The sequence below is a fragment of the Silene latifolia genome, chromosome 10, assembly GCF_048544455.1.
Source record: "Silene latifolia isolate original U9 population chromosome 10, ASM4854445v1, whole genome shotgun sequence".
NCBI lineage: Eukaryota > Viridiplantae > Streptophyta > Magnoliopsida > Caryophyllales > Caryophyllaceae > Silene > Silene latifolia.
In genome coordinates this window covers 149530298-149547105 of record NC_133535.1, presented here as the reverse complement: position 1 = coordinate 149547105, position 16808 = coordinate 149530298, and the positions used below count along the sequence as shown (strand labels likewise).

Below are 16808 nucleotides of genomic sequence, written 5' to 3'. Positions count from 1 at the left end.
GTCGATGGAGGTGCCCTATTCCATGGAATTCCATTAAAATGAGCTAGAGGACAACCTTCAATGCAAGAGTCCATGGAGGTTATCTCTATTCATCTATAGGAAAAAAAACTGTGTTTGACTGCAGTCTACTTATTGCAATTTTGTCAATGATTATGATATGTTTTACAGTGGAAAAAGTGTATGATAAAACAAATGGAAAAAGTGTATGATAAAACAAATGAATTCCCATGTGCCTTGTCTCCCTAGCATTACTTTAATAATGTATCCTATCCTTTTTAAGTAATTGCCCGTATTTTTTATTTTAGCAAATACATGTCTTTGAAGTTACAAATTGCCTAATTGAATACGAAAAATTAATTATTAGTATTACAATAGGTAGGAGTAGGCCACAATTTAAGGAAGCTTTAGATTGAAATGTTTGGAATTGTAAATTGTGGATGATGATTTTGAATTGTAATGTGGGTAAGAATTGTTATTGTCGATAATGGTATTTGTTTTCTGTGATTTGCCTGAATAGATTATTTATCCAAAAGAAAAATAAGATTGTAACCATCACAAAATAGTCATTTTTGTTAACGAAAGGCAATGCGATATGATAGGTGAATAACAAAACGATTGTACGACTTCTGAAAATAAGACGCACCAAGTATAACTACAATTGCTATTTCACTTACATTATGTGAGAGGTCACAAGCTTGTGATCAAAAATATCTGTCACAAATGAGAATTTGTGTTCCTACGAACCTTCCCTTAACTCTGCCATTCTGCCACTGTTGAAAAATGGTACAACATATAACGTAATGAATGAATTAACAACACAACACGATACAAAATGCACAAACTCTTATTTAAGATGGGTATATCTTTCTTAACCTTAAGGCCGATCAAATATCACAGATAAGATAAAAACAAAATACATTGTGATTAGTAAAAGATTTGTCTAATCTCCTATCTACTAAGAGAATAAGGATTCTCAAAAAGTTTTCCCTCCAAATACCAGTAAGAGAATTATACATCTGATGTACTACCTCCAATTCTATAGTTTTGAGCATTATAATAAAGTTTTTGAGTTTTATTTTAAAGTTTCTGAGTTTCACTATGAAGTTTCTGAGTTTATTCACTTAAACATTAAGCTCTAAAAAATTACAGTAAAACTCAAAAATATTACATATAAGTTTAGTTAAATTTGAGTTTTGACGAAAAAATATTAAAATCTAACTTATAAACTTTATTATGTTCAAAAAAATACACATATGCTCAAAAACAAATAAAGTTTGAGATAATAAGCTCAAAAAAAATACATATATACTCAAAAAAACAAAAAAGTTGGAGGTAGTACATCCGATGTATGTTCCTTTTTCTCTCCAAATACTCTAACATAAATATAGAAACAAGTTAGATTTTCTTTAATTAAACTAATCTTTCATTTAAAAAATAATCTTTCATCATTACATTTTTAAATATAATATTTTAACTAAAATAAATTATAATTGGTTTAAAACTATAAACTATACATACATAACGATAAACTGTTATTATTAATTTCGTGACAAAAAAAGAATTTATTAAAGTAAATTGAAAAAATTTATGAAATGAAATCTCCTATCTACTAAGAGAATAAGGATTCTCAAAAAGTTTTCCCTCCAAATACTCTAACATAAATATAGAAACAAGTTAGATTTTCTTTAATTAAACTAATCTTTCATTTAAAAAATAATCTTTCATCATTACATTTTTAAATATAATCTTTTAACTAAAATAAATTATAATTGGTTTAAAACTATAAACTATACATACATAACGATAAACTTTTATTATTAATTTCGTGACAAAAAAAAAGAATTTATTAAAATAAATTGAAAAAATTTATGAAATGAATTCATTATATTCAAATATTTTTTTGAATATACACGTTTTTTTAAATTACTCAATTCTCTTGATTAACTTTATATTAATAATGAGAGAAAACTGAAAATTAAGTAAATATTAAACAAATATCTATAAGTAATACCGTAAAAAGTAAAAAGTCTACATATATCGCACATTTATTGCGCGGGATTTAGACTAGTTTATACAAATAGGGTATTATCTGACCCGTACCTACTGAAATGCAAAAAAAACACAAGTTGTTTTGAAAAGCTCAAAGCCGTTAAAACATCATGATTATGATTAGGAAATGTTTAAGAATCCTAATTTTTTAGCACACTTATTAAATGCCAACACAAGTTTGTGAGTTGATCTTTATGGGGAAGTTGGTGAAGACATTCAATCATAGAATGAAGTTATGGCATAGGATGGGTAAAGGAGTCAGTGGAGAGCTCGATGTATGTAAAAGTTGCTATATTTGACACAAGGATTTGACACCTTGAAACAACATTCTACTGTTCTTAGTAGTAATAATGCATTACAACAATGAGAGTAGTTAATTTATCTTAATTATTGATTAACCAAGGTATTTATGCTAAGATAATTAACGGCCGACGCATGAAAGTAATGAAAGTAAACATTATGCACCCTCCTATTCACTATATTCTTCCCCTTTTCTTTTTGCACAAGGGATAAAAAACCAATTTTGGACCACACAAAACACACTACCCCACATGTAATTTAATTTGGACCACACAAATCAACCCAAAAAAGGAAATAGAGAAGAAAACCCGAATAATCCAAATAAGGAAATAAGGAAGAAAATGGTGAATAGGAGGGGGAGTAATTATTAGAAATAAGAGATAAGTAATATTAAGCTTAAAGGCAGGAAGCAATTTTCATATATTGACAAGACCTTTCTAAAGAGGCTTGTTCAGTTTCTCTCGTCTCGTCGAAATAAGCGGGTTGAAACAAATTCGACCAAATACGACACTTGGGTAAGAAATTTTGGGCGTTCAAAAGTTTTTTCTACTTAATAATCGTTATTTTTTGTTCCTAATTTAATTTTTGTTATTAATTATAGTTTAAAGGTTTGTTCATTCTTAATCGTATTTTTTCTCCGTTAGTTAATCGTTAATTGACATGTTAATTCATTATTGCTAACTCAAGTTGTTGATTTTTTTCATAGCTAACTAATCTAGTATAGGGACTAGGGAGCAGTAAAGAAAAGTTTTAGATAATGGTAAAATAGCAAGTGATTTTTAAAGGCGTGATACAGACATTTTGGGTGCTATTCAATCCCAAGTAATTTTGAAGGTAATATTTTTGTATTTTGTCCTTAATAACTTTGTTTTGAATGCGAAATAATTGCCTATCCACAGAACAAACCAATGAAATCGATTAAAACTTTTGCACAAGTCCATACAAATTTTTCTTTTTTTTGGGTTGAATAATCGAGGTGCCCACCCCGTTAATAACAACAAGAATACGTGTTTGTCGACATTCAGTTCTCATATGAACTTTGTGAGAGTGCAAAAAAAAAAATGAACTTTGTGAGGGTGCAAAATTTTATGTTTTTTATGAGAATTTTTAGGATATGAAGTTGTATTCGAATTGCTCGGAATAGATTATGTTTTTTTTTTTTAATAATAATTGAGTAGTATTATAAGAAAAGAGTTTTAAGATAGACCGCGAAAGTAAATCTTTATAAAATAGGTTAAATCGCTTAAAAATTCTCATGTTTTTTGCTTCATATCATGTAGGGATGTCATTGGGGCAGGACGGTGATGGATATAGGCTCCCCCGTACCCACCAAGAAAAACTCGTACCCATCCCCGCCCCATTACCCGTGGCGGGTACAAGCTTCCAAAACCATCCCCGCCCCAACGGGCGGAAATATAAAACCATACCCGCCTCGTTTACCTATTAACCTGCTACACCATAATTTTATTCGATAAATGTTTTCGCAAAAGTTGATTTAATCACTATTAATTTCCATTTTTTTGAATTTATCTTTATTATTTTAGTTTTTCACCAAAGAAATTAGTAAATAACTTTATAAAATAACTATTATTAACATTATATCTTAATTATAACTAAATAAGATTTTAAAAAATTGTCATAATCATATTAACTTTTTTAATGATGGGCGGGTAGGCGGGTATCCATTCCCGCCCCATTATCCATGACGGGTACAACTTTCGTACCCGCACCCGCCCCACCACCCGCCAAATCTCTACCATCCCTGCCCCAACTGGGGCGGATGCGGGGCGGTTCCCACTTATACCCGCCCCGTTGACATCCCTAGTATCATGCTTGATCTTTGCTTGCTTTATTACCTTGGTTCAACACATTGCATTCAAGTACAACTGTTTTTTTTCATTAAACAGTCAATTTGAGAATTTAATTAAGATTAGTAATACTCTGAATTTCTCTACTAAGCCTTGACGAATACGAAATACTTATTAATTCACCTCGTCCGCATCCTCATTCTAAATATCATACCCACAAACTCATTATTAACACATCATTATTAATTCTAGGCTATTATAAAATTGTAAGAGCATTTTGCAAGCACTAAAAAGTGCTTTATAATTGAAAGAATGCATGATAACAACCACTACGAAATTGTGTGTCTTGAGTACCAAGTCGAGTATGCCAATTTGATTCGTTACATACGTTGCTTAATTCATGCCATTTATTTGGGATCATCTTATATTTCTTTAATTAAACTTTACAAAAGAATCCGCCGTGCCTTGACAAATAAGCGAATCCTTACCGCCGGTCTACATTAGGCCAATTTCATGCTATTTTCCATAAAAAAAACGTAGTAGTATTTGAATAAATCTTAAGGCCGACACTATTTAGTATTTACACCGTGAATATTAGACTTGTTCAGATTTCTCTTCGTGCACATATATTAGGATATTAAAATATAGATCGGGTCTCAACTATCACATTAAGGTATTAGAATCAGCATAGGAGCCCCCAATATCTCACAACTGAATTTCGCACACGGTGGCATTCGATTAGGGGACGTATTAGGATATTAAAACATTGATTACGATCGAGCGAGTGATAGTGATTCACTTCATACTACATGGCGGAGTTGCCTATTTGTATATAGACAACCGTATTCATTACACATTTACACATACCAAACCTAATTAGATGGTGGATTATTTTTATTAAATTTTCAACATTATATCACATTATTTTGTTTTTGTACAAGGAGTATTTATTTGACGTTTATTATTAAACTGTTTAGATTGGTTAAAGATGAACCAATAATGATGCAAAAGGTGGAATAAGGGCATAAGGCACATGGTGTTAAACTTGAGCATCAAGACTTGTGTAATCAAAATAAACAATTACACTTTTTTGACTAAGTTTGTAATCATGTTAGCTTCATAATTACCAACACACCTAATTAATCTGATAGTAACACATTGGATTATTTAATGGGCATCAATTTCAGCTTAATGTGACATCATATGTTTTTCTACAAATTAAGTTTATAATTATACATAGAACTAGATGGTATGATCATATTATTATCCTATCTCCAGAAATTTTCAAATAAATGGGGTCGAAGATTTTACATGAATAAAATCGTATGATGATCATCGTACAATGGTAGTTACAAGTCCTCAATAAAAGGTATTCGTATGTTGTATGCAATTACAACTGTTAAGGATCATTAAAAGGATCATTAAAACACAATCAGGAGATAAAGTTCCGAAAGCATGAAAGCCTTTTAAACAATCAAACAAGGGTTCTAATGAAGGATTAGAGCAAAAGGTAAATGGTAAAAGTTTATGTAAAAAGTGTGCATTTTTACTGTCAATCTATTCCGTCATTCAATGCAATTCTTGGCAAAATTTTCATACTGGTCATTCGGAAACAGTCTCTTTGTGTCGGTGGGCTAACACAGGGGTTAGGCCGTTAGGCAACATACATCCGATCCCCTTACCCCGCAACTAGCGGGAGCCCTTGAGGCATTGCGATAATGTTGTTGTTTTGCTTGAAGACTTGGTCTTCTCGCGAATTTTGACAGAGGAAAGAGCACCAATTACAGTTATAAAACTGATGCTTGACTTTAAAGAGTATGCTAGGAATGATTTTGAGAGCTATAAGTGTACAACTTTTGTTAGCATTCCTAGCGGTAAAAGACCACGGCAGGTGTTAGAATATTACAGTATTATACCGTAATCGTAATAACATAATTACGATATGAATAATATCTTCTAAGGGATTCTAGGTCTAGGTTTTAGACACTATATAAAGTGTCTCTTATTGTAATTGTGAGGCAACGATTCAATAATACAACGATTTATCTCTATGAATTCACCCTCTCCGATTTCTAATAGCAGGGATGCTTACAACTGATATAAGATGCTGTAATCGGAGAAGATGACTAGAGAAGTGCGGGATAGGTTACGCGACGAGGTTGGGAAAATGGTGGTTATGCACTTATGCCAGATTGCCAGTGAGAATTTTCAGATCATATTGGAAGGCAGAAATAGCAACGTTCAGGTAACGAATTGAATTGGCGAAGAATTTGGGCTTTTGCAAGGTGTGTACTGATGCAGATGCTCAGGCTCTTAATGTTGTCAAAATGGCCCAACATTATTACTTAACAAGAGTTAAGGCTCGTTGAGTTACATACACTTGTTTGAGTTTTTGGAATTAATTTCAATTCATTTCAGCTTTATTCAGTTCAGTTCAATTCAGCTCTTCTCTTTACAAATTAACTCTTACTTCAATTCAGTTCAATTCAATTCAATTTCAATTCAGCTCCTTTTAAGTTCAGTTCAGTTCAATTTAGACAGTTTCATTCCAAAAGAACATGACATTTATCTAAGGGGTGGGCATAATCCGGTCCGGACCGGAATCTAGTGGACCGAAACCGGTATTAAAAATTTCGGTCCGGTCTCCGGTCCACCATTTTCTAACATTTCGGTTTCCGGTATGAGACCGGTATTTTCCGGTTTGGACCGGAATAACCGAAGTTATTGTTATTTACATTTTTTCTTAAACTTATATTTTTAATCAGGTCCAACCCGGTCCGATCCGGTCCAATGGACCGGTATTTTAAAAAATGGGCATGTAATGACAAATTCCGGTCCAATCGGTCCGGTCCGGTCTTGGACCGAAATTTTTCACTGAATTTTTATGTTCTGGTTCCGATTCATGATTTTTGTCGATTCCGGTTTTGGTCCGGTGCCCAGTCCTATATTTATCTGCATAAACAACCAAAAACTAGTGAGTTACTCTACCTATTGGCAATTAGTTTTGTTTGAAACGTTCAAGAATTTATAAAGTAGACATTCCCTTTTACTCGTTAGATGTGGTCTAAGCCCCTGTGCGAATTTAATACAGTATCAGAATACATGGTTAAGTCACCTGAGTTGTGAGGAAAAACTAGGCCATTATTTAACGAGTTCGAAAAACGATTATTGCCAATTGGTTTTCTCTCCTCCTTAAAACTTATAAATGAATTCTCTATACTTAGCAAGGGCTCTAGGTGTCGCTGTCTTGGCGGAGTTGGATGTAGTAAAACACTTAACTTCGAAAGATGACAAATACGAGTACAAAATAAAGAGTTTATCATATCGAAAGAGCGATACACGTATGTGATTTGTCCGATTGTAGATAATGCATTAACGCTATCATCCGTTGATTTGGCATTTGATTCTTTCCTATTTTGAGGGAATAAATAGGCAGATGTGAATCCAACTAGCCAAGTACTGAAAAAGAGCAAAAGAATAATAATAGGCCGACTTGTCAATGAAATTGTTGTTATAAATTGTTGTTTATTTCCATTTCACGCCTATTTTTTCTACACAAATTCTCAAGCTGAAGACGGATAGTGCCCATCTTACAATATGCAAGTGACACTATTCATGGGGTGCTCAATTTCCCCCCACTTGCCCTCTCACTTGCCTTATTGTGAGAGGAGCACTATCCGTCATAAGCAAGACGTTTTGTTCTTCCTAAGATGCAAGACATACAAATGGATACATAATTTTTATTGATACTCTGTATTTGATAATACTAGTACAAAATACTACAGTACATAATTGATTGTTTTATTAGAATCTTTGTCATATGGAGTACTAACCAAAATCAATTTCACTTCCATGAAATCACGAATTACCAAATGAATTAAACAAAATTGAAGTTAACCAATACAGAGTATTACATTACATAAAGACAACCTAGCCCAAATGTCTGCATCTCGAGTTCTCCACCCGTCTAACTCAATTGTATTCATCTCGAGTTCTCGACCCGTCTAATTCAATTACTTTAGATAGTAATCTCCTTGAGACTTTCTGTAACATCTCCATTCGTTTCCTTCTATTTCAATTTTTTTTTTCTAATTTCTTTAACAATACTCCTTCTATCCCAATCATTTCTTTACTTTAAATTAAAACACCCCAGTAACAAATGACTAAAATGGAAAGAGTACTAATAATGAAGATTCAAAATAGTAAGAAAGCCATTAAAATCAACCCCATCAAAAACACTACCACCACCCAATAAAATCATACCCTTAATCTCATCATCATCAACATAAATCCCACTTAATTTCAAATAACTCCTTAAATCATCAACACCTAATCTCCCATCACAATCACTATCCATAACCTTAAACAACTCCTCCATAACCCCACCATCACCACCACTTTCACCCTTCTCCACCGTACTCAAAACCCCTTCAAACTCATCATATTGCACAAACCCGTCTTTATTCGAGTCGGCGACATTAATCATCGCCTTAATCATATCATCCTCAGCATGACCCTGACCTCCATCCCCGACCGCCGCGTAAAATACACGGAGGTCGTCGCTGGAGATTTTCCCGTCGTGGTCTGCGTCCATTACTGCGAATGCTTGTCGGAAATCTGGTTTATCATCGTTGGAGATTTGTTTGGGACGGAGAGTTGTTCCTGTAGGACACATGGTTGTTTAATTTGTTTGCAAATGTTTTGGGTTGTAAAGTTTAAAGTGGTAGGTATTGAATAGTTTTGTTGAGAGTACTTTGAGGTTGTGAGGGAGTTTGTTGTGGTATTTATAGGAGATTGCGTGGCTTATATTGATTTATTAATTTGTTTTTAGAAAAAGATACGGAGTATATTATTTTTGTTGACTTGAGTTGCGTACTTGCGTTGCTTGGTGAAAGGTTTTGGGAGTTTTGTAGGGATATGGACATGGTCAGTCCACATATGACATGTGGGCATGATATACGGAAGGCCTGACGTATCTTGGTCTTTGGAGTACATGGCTGTGAATTCTGAGTCGTACTTGACAAGGTTCTCTGTTTTTTTGAGTCGTACTAGACAAGGTTTTTCATTTTTGTGTTTTTTTTTTTACGGTTTTTTTCAAGCCATTCTCCCTTAACTTTCATAGATAGATTCTGGCGTACTCCTCCTTTTAACTCTCTACATATGGTACCCCTGTATTTACGTTTTTCTTTCCCAGAATGCCCTTAGTCAAACTTCCGTCATCACTCCGTTAGTTTTTTGACTAATGACCTTTTTTTTTGTTATTTAATTCACTAATTATACATAAATCCTTATTTTATACAATATACTAACTTTAATATCTAAATCCCCAGACCACCCATTATCATCATCTTATTCAAAATCACCCAAAAAGCCTCCACTTTCACCCACCACCATATCACCCACCATCATCATCTTCGATCACCACTGGCCACACCAACAACAACCATCAACAACCGCCAACAATGACAACACCAAAAACCACAACCACTCAAAAAAAATCAAATCTGAAAAAAAATTCACCAAAAAAAATAGAAAGACGACGACATCACCAACCGCCCTTTCTCCACCAGCCCCACCGTCAACCACCTTCCCCCCTCCAACCACTAACAATCGTCATATCTATTTTTTTTAATAAAGGAATGTCGGCCGCAGTCGGTGATGGGGTGCGTGAGTGGTGGCGATATTCAGAGGGTTGTGCGGCAGGTGGAAGAAGAAAGGATAAAAGGAAGAAGAAATACGAAAAGGGTGTGCTGTGGTGACTGGTGAAGGTTGTGCGGTGGTGCGGTGGATGTCGATTTTGGTAGTGACGGCATGGTAGTCACGGTGTTGTCGTGTGGAAGAAGTGCAGAATGAGAAAGGAGGGAAAGAGGAGAGAGGCGGCAGTGGTCGTTGTGGACTGGTTTGCCGACATCGGTAAGGTGGTGGCTGTGTGGTGGCGTCGGCGTGGTGGTCGTCGAAGGCATGACAAGTGGTGGGAGCTATGAAGATTATGATGGTGATTGGTATGGTGGTGGGTGAAAGAGGAGGATGTTTGGGGTGATTTTGAAGATGATGATGATAAGGGTGGTTTGGGGATTTAGTTATTAAAATTAGTTTATTGTATAAAATAAGGAGTTATGTATTATTAGTGTATTAAATAACCAAAAAAAAGGGGTCATTAGTAAAAAAACTAACGGAGTGATGACGGAAGTTTAGCTAGGGGCATTCTGGGAAAAAAAAAACGTAAATACAGGGGTACCATATGTAGAAAGTTAAAAGGAGGGGTACCATGTGTAATCTGCCAAAGTTCGAGGGTACCATGGGAAAAAACCGTTTTTTTATGTGAATTGAGATTTATTTTATTAGTTATACTAGTTTTTGAACCCTTGCATTGCACGGGTAGTAACGGAAAGTATTATTAAAAGTAAAAAAAAGTATGTATTTTTTTATTTAGTAAATAACTAAATTTTAGAAAAATTTACTTTACCTACTTAATTATGCAGTTTTGATAAGTTTATGTTGCTTAATTTTATTTGAAGTACTTTGCTTTTTCGGAAAATTCACGTGGTACCCCTAAACTTCGTCAATTTGTACGTGGTATCTACCTTTTTAAGTTTGTGCACATGGTACCCTTAAGCTTTGATTTTCAAGTATGAGGTGTCTTTTTTATCATTCTTAAAATCTTCAATTGAGCATAAACAGTAGACCGGAAATCGGAATTGAATAATTTTTTTTTCAAACTTAATTATCTCTTCGAGATCTATAATTTTATAAAACGAAAAACGGTAATTCAAAAATTTAAAATCGAAATTACGGTTGATTTAAAGTTGTCGGAAAAATAAAGCCATATAAAATGCCCGTCGACAATTTTTTTTATCTCAAATCGTAGATTATGAAAAGAAAATCATTTTAGGACAAAAAAAAGGCCGATTCCGAATTCCGATGTAGGACTTACGCTCAATTGAAAGTTTTTGTAGCGACAAAAAAGGCATATTGTGCATGAAATGAAATGTAAAGGGTATCGTGTACACAAACTTAAAATATTGGATACCATGTGAAAAGTGACAAAGTTAAAGGGTACCACGTGAATTTTCCGTTGCTTTTTTTTTCTCGGTTTTTTTAACTTATAAGAGGTGAAATATGAAAAGTGAATGTAAACTTATTGTAGATTTCTAACCTGTTTATTTACGCATTATACATTTAATTTTTCTCATTGTTGTACGTTTTTTTTAATCATATTACCCCATTGTTTGTTCTCCTTTCATTTCTCTACATTATTCTCTCTCATTTTGCACTCTCACCCACCATTGCCTTGACGTCTGGAAGTAACATTCGGCATCACTAACCGACTACCTCAAGATTCACCAGTAAACTCTCTACCGTAGTGCGTGGTGATCGCACCCAACGCCTTTGACCACGACGTCCCTCTCAACCCTTATCTCAACAGCCACACAACTAACCACTCCTTGCAATCCATATCATACATCCTCCAACTACCTTGCCCTATCTTGCCTCCGTCATCCCCTACGTCCCGCACCTCCAACATAACCACCATCTCGGCCCCACCCCAAGCGGGACCCGTAATCCTTCTCATAACCTTATGTGCGGCACCTCACTCCATCATTACCCACCCATCACGACCCCTCCCTTATCACAACCTCCACCATCAACACCTCTCATTCATTTCGCCTTTTAAGACGTCAAATACTTTTTTTTTTGTTTATTGGGCCATGTTAACACTTGTCTCTCGACATTGTAAAATTATTTTGTCCTGCTAATTTAGAATGGGAGATTGAACAATAAAAGTAAAATAGATAAAACATTTTTTGCTAACACCTTATTTACTCATTACCTTTCAATGTCATAATGTTATGCATTAGTTGTTAGATAAGTTTTTAAAGTCACTCCAACTTATACAAATTGAAAATAATACCAAGTATCTAAATTAATTTTTTGATTTTGAATATATTGAACAATTTAAGTTTTATGTCTCTTACCATTTCAAGTGTTACGTTGAACATTTTGCATGAAATTATTACTGGCTCAGAGGATGATTCCGGTCTTTGATGAAACCAAATTCATCTGTATAGTGGCCCCCATACAGAGCATGACAGTGTAATTTTGCTACACAAAATAGAGAATTAATTAATGTACTTCCTCCATTCAACTCCACTCTACCATATTAGTTTTTGCACACTATTCACACATAAACCTTCAATTGTAATTTTCTCTCAATATATACTGAAAATATATTCAAGTGGGATATTGTTTGATTCGTCTTTACGAGTACATTAAAAATATATAACTTTTATAATTTTTGCAAATACGTAGCTAACGATATTTACCGCGAAAAACACGCGTTGACAAATGTGAAAAACCAAAGTGGTAGAGTGGAGTTGAATGGAGGAAGTATTAAAATAATAAGTTAGGGCTGAGAATCGGTCCAAAACCGAACCAAACTGGACCGGACCGAAAATCGAAAATAAAAATTTAGTGGACCGAAGACCGGACCTAAAAATTTCGGTCTTAGACCGGACCAAACATGAAATATTTAGTCCGGTCCAGTCTTGGACCGAAATGGACCTAAAATTAGTTTTTTCACAATTTCGTATACGATAACTACATTTTAATTCCTATAAATAAAATGCATTTAAATAATTAGACAACTCTTTTTTGAAAATCATTGACAATACTAATTTATAATATCTTTTGAAAATAAAATATTAATTTGATTCATAATATTTTAATGTTGCGTCATTAAAAACATGAAATTTGGTCCATTCGGTCCGGACCTAAATTAACGGGTCTTAGACCAGACCGGACCGAAGACCAAACCTTGAAAAAATTAGGACCGAGGACCGGACCAAAATAATTCGGTCCGGATTTGGTCCGAACCTAAAATTGCTCACCCATATAATAAGCTCATAGTATTCAAATATACTTAATTATATGTAAATGAAGTGGTATTTACTCTTAAATTTATATGAGTTAGCGCAATTGTCATTAGCTTTTCATTTTTCACCCTTATTGTTGGACAACGTGACCTTGGTATAACCCGGGAAGCTCTCCAATGACATCTAATAGCCCGAACATTCTTACTGACCCTTTTCAAATGGTGGCTTGAATTAGTTGTTGATGGGGCATCGAACAACATTGATATTGTGTAACAAATTAACAACAATATCATAATATTTAATATTTAATTACGGTTTTTCAATCATGTGCCTAGTTTTTCTAATATGTGCAAAACCAAAATGGAAAGAATTAAATGTTTTTATTTTAAAAAATAGGAAAAGTAATTGCATATTCTAATTTCTTATAAAAATGTTATTTAATTCTTTCTATTTTGGTTTTGCACATATTAGAAAAACTGACTTGTGCGAGATTTGTGATTAATATTCTCATTTAAATTTTGACGGGTCGGAGCAAGTGACGGGTAATGCCACTCACAAAACGGATAGGGGGGACAAGGTGGGGGCACTCCCATGTGCTTCCCTCTCTCCTCTATTTGGGTCATTTGTGAGAGAAAATGGTATCCGTCACTCCAAAGTGACGGATACGTGCCGTATTCACTGAGATTTTGTGATAAAACTATTGTAATTAAGTTTGTTTTTGTTAATAGATATGGGCTGAATTGAACTAAACTGAATGGAGCAGAGTTGAGTTGAACTGAATTTAATTGAACTGAATGAAACTGATCAACTGAACTGAATGAAGTTAAGTCGAGCTGAATAGAGCCTCAAGCCTTGTATTTTTCGACTGAAAAGAGCTGAGCTGAACTGAACTGTACTAAAGTAAGAGTTAATTTGGCATGTTCTTTTCGACTAAAAAGAGCTAAACTGATCAACTTAATGAAATTGCACTGAACTTAATGAATTGAACGGATGGAGCTAAGCTGAACTAAACTCCACTGAATATGAAATCTCGTCATTTCGAGGACACACGAGATATTGATATATTTACCTAATCAAAATTCACCTAGTCTAAAACTTCATACATTAGGGCATCGTATAAAATGGGTATTGTTTTGGTAAAAATTTACCGAGTTATTAATTTAATTGCGTTAGTGATAGTGATTATTCTTAATACCAATCGTGGTTTAAATGCAACGACAGAAACAACGAAATAAAGACGAACGAAGAGAATGACACGGAGGATTTTTGGTGACGCGGAAAACCCGGTGTGGGAACAACCGCGGGGGGAGTCGGAATCCCGCCAATTTTGCACTATAATCGAAGTTGAATACGCAAGTAAGGAAATACAAGATTATTTTTAGCTAGTGAATTATCGCCAAGTGTAGACGGGATTTTTTGTGAACTGTTGAGTTGCTTGGATTGAATTTCGAATGCCTTGAGTGTTGCTCTCCTCGTCCTTATATAGTTGCTAGAATCAGAACTAGGGTTTTCGAGCTGCCTTTGCATCAGTTGCTAAATACCAGGTCAACCCCCTAAAAAATAGGGGTTTGTTTGTTGACTCAGTTCCCTTTCTTATTTTCACGTGAATTTCCTCATCATAGTTGCTAGAATCAGAACTACGTTGATTTGGCATTTGATTCTTTCCTATTTCAAGGGAATAAATGGCCTATTTCAAGGGAATAAATCGGCAGATGTGAACTCAACTAGCCAAGTAGTGAAAAAGAGCAAGAGAAAAATAATGGGCCGACTTGTGATGAAATTGACATTGTTGTCTAGTGGCGAAAAATACTACATCATCATACACAAAAAATGGGACATAGAATTCAAACACATTTCGTATAATAATTTACTACTCTTGTATGATCTCTTGCTCTTGGGAAGATTAATTGTCACGGCAACGCTTAAGATGGAGCTGGAAATATTGGATATTTCTGTTGGGGTTGTAAAAGTGTTAAGGAACTCAAGAATAGTTCAATTACAATCTCATACTCGGTAGAATTCAAGATTTCATACATACATTGTATCAATAAATCATTCATAGGAACCCGACTCATTACTCCATTTATATCGACTTTACGAAATGTTGGCTATAAATGGTTGTTTATTTCCATTTCACGCCTATTTCTTCCTATAATGCAAGATATATAAAAGGTTACAAAAATTTTATTAATCTTTGATTGAAATTTTACAAAAATACTCTATAATTGAAATTGATTACTTTGTTAGCATCTCGTCATATACAGAGTAATGACCAACCAAAATCAATTTCACTTTGACAAATTACCAAATCAAATCAACAAAAATGATGTTTATCAATACAGAGTATCACATTACATAAAGATAACCTATGTCTCGATCAGGGGCGAATCCAGAAATAAAATTTTAGGGTAGCGAATTTTTTTGATGTTGTTTTACACTTATGTTAAGGTGCATATTTAAAAAAATTGGGGTAGCAAAAGTCGATAATCTTAATCATTTTCTGGGAATTTGGGGTAGCGAGTGCTACCCTTTGCTACTATGTAGGTTCCCCCCTGGTCTCGACCCGTCTAAGTTCTAACTCAATTGTATTCATCCATCATCGAACACGAACTTCCAATTCCGGGTTCACAAAATCAAATTCCTTCTTTAGATAGTAATCTCCTCGAGACCTTCTTTAACATTTTTCCTCCTATCTTCGTATCCAAACAATTTTCTTTAATTTCTTTAATAATACTTCTTCTATCCCAATCATTTATTTACTTTAGATTAAAATACCTCGGTAACAAATGACTGAGACGGAAAAAGTACTATTAATGATGAAGATTCAAAATAGAAAGAAAGCCATTAAAATCAACTCCATCAAAAACACTACCACCACCCAATAAAATCATACCCTTAATCTCATCATCATCAACATAAATCCCACTTAATTTCAAATAACTCCTTAAATCATCAACACCTAATCTCCCATCACAATCACTATCCATAACCTTAAACAACTCCTCCATAACCCCACCATCACCACCACTTTCACCCTTCTCCACCGTACTCAAAACCCCTTCAAACTCATCATATTGCACAAACCCGTCTTTATTCGAGTCGGCGACATTAATCATCGCCTTAATCATATCATCCTCACCATGACCCTGACCTCCATCCCCGACCGCCGCGTAAAATACACGGAGGTCGTCGCTGGAGATTTTCCCGTCGTGGTCTGCGTCCATTACTGCGAATGCTTGTCGGAAATCTGGTTTATCATCGTTGGAGATTTGTTTGGGACGGAGAGTTGTTCCTGTAGGACACATGGTTGTTTAATTTGTTTGCAAATGTTTTGGGTTGTAAAGTTTAAAGTGGTAGGTATTGAATAGTTTTGTTGAGAGTAATTTGAGGTTGTGAGGGAGTTTGTTGTGGTATTTATAGGAGATTGCGTGGTTTATATTGATTTATTTTTTAGAAAAAGATACGAAGGATATTATTTTGGTTGACTTGGGTTTGCTTGGTGAAAGGTTTTGGGAGTTTTGGTTGTGGGATATGGACATGGTCAGTCCACATATATATGGGAATGATATACGGAAGGCCTGATGTATCTTGGTCTTTGGAGTATATGGCTGTGAACTCTGAGTCGTACTTGACAAGGTTTTGTGTTTCTTCAGTCGTACTAGAGAAGTTTTTTCTTTTTTTTGTATTTTTTTTGTATGTAAAGACGTGAGATTTATTTTACATAAATTCTCATTAAAGACGGACATTATCCGTTTATACGTATAGACGGATACCATTT

General features: G+C 34.5%; 2 protein-coding genes across 2 annotated transcripts; both read right to left on the bottom strand.

Moving 5' to 3' along the window:
* Positions 1 to 7877: 7877 nt before the first annotated feature.
* On the bottom strand, positions 7878 to 8928 carry LOC141606327 (calcium-binding protein CP1-like). Its single transcript, XM_074425410.1, has one exon. It carries the CDS (start codon positions 8830 to 8832, stop codon positions 8338 to 8340), a length of 495 nt encoding a protein of 164 aa, XP_074281511.1. The 5' UTR covers positions 8833 to 8928; the 3' UTR covers positions 7878 to 8337.
* A 6394-nt stretch (positions 8929 to 15322) lies between these two features.
* On the bottom strand, positions 15323 to 16479 carry LOC141606326 (calcium-binding protein CP1-like). The gene has a single exon (XM_074425409.1). It carries the CDS (start codon positions 16333 to 16335, stop codon positions 15841 to 15843), a length of 495 nt encoding a protein of 164 aa, XP_074281510.1. The 5' UTR covers positions 16336 to 16479; the 3' UTR covers positions 15323 to 15840.
* Positions 16480 to 16808: the final 329 nt, after the last annotated feature.

Bases quoted from the DNA above. Each gene is read 5' to 3' on its own strand.
- LOC141606327 (XM_074425410.1), bottom strand. From the start codon at position 8,832: ATGTGTCCTACAGGAACAACTCTCCGTCCCAAACAAATCTCCAACGAT.
- LOC141606326 (XM_074425409.1), bottom strand. From the start codon at position 16,335: ATGTGTCCTACAGGAACAACTCTCCGTCCCAAACAAATCTCCAACGAT.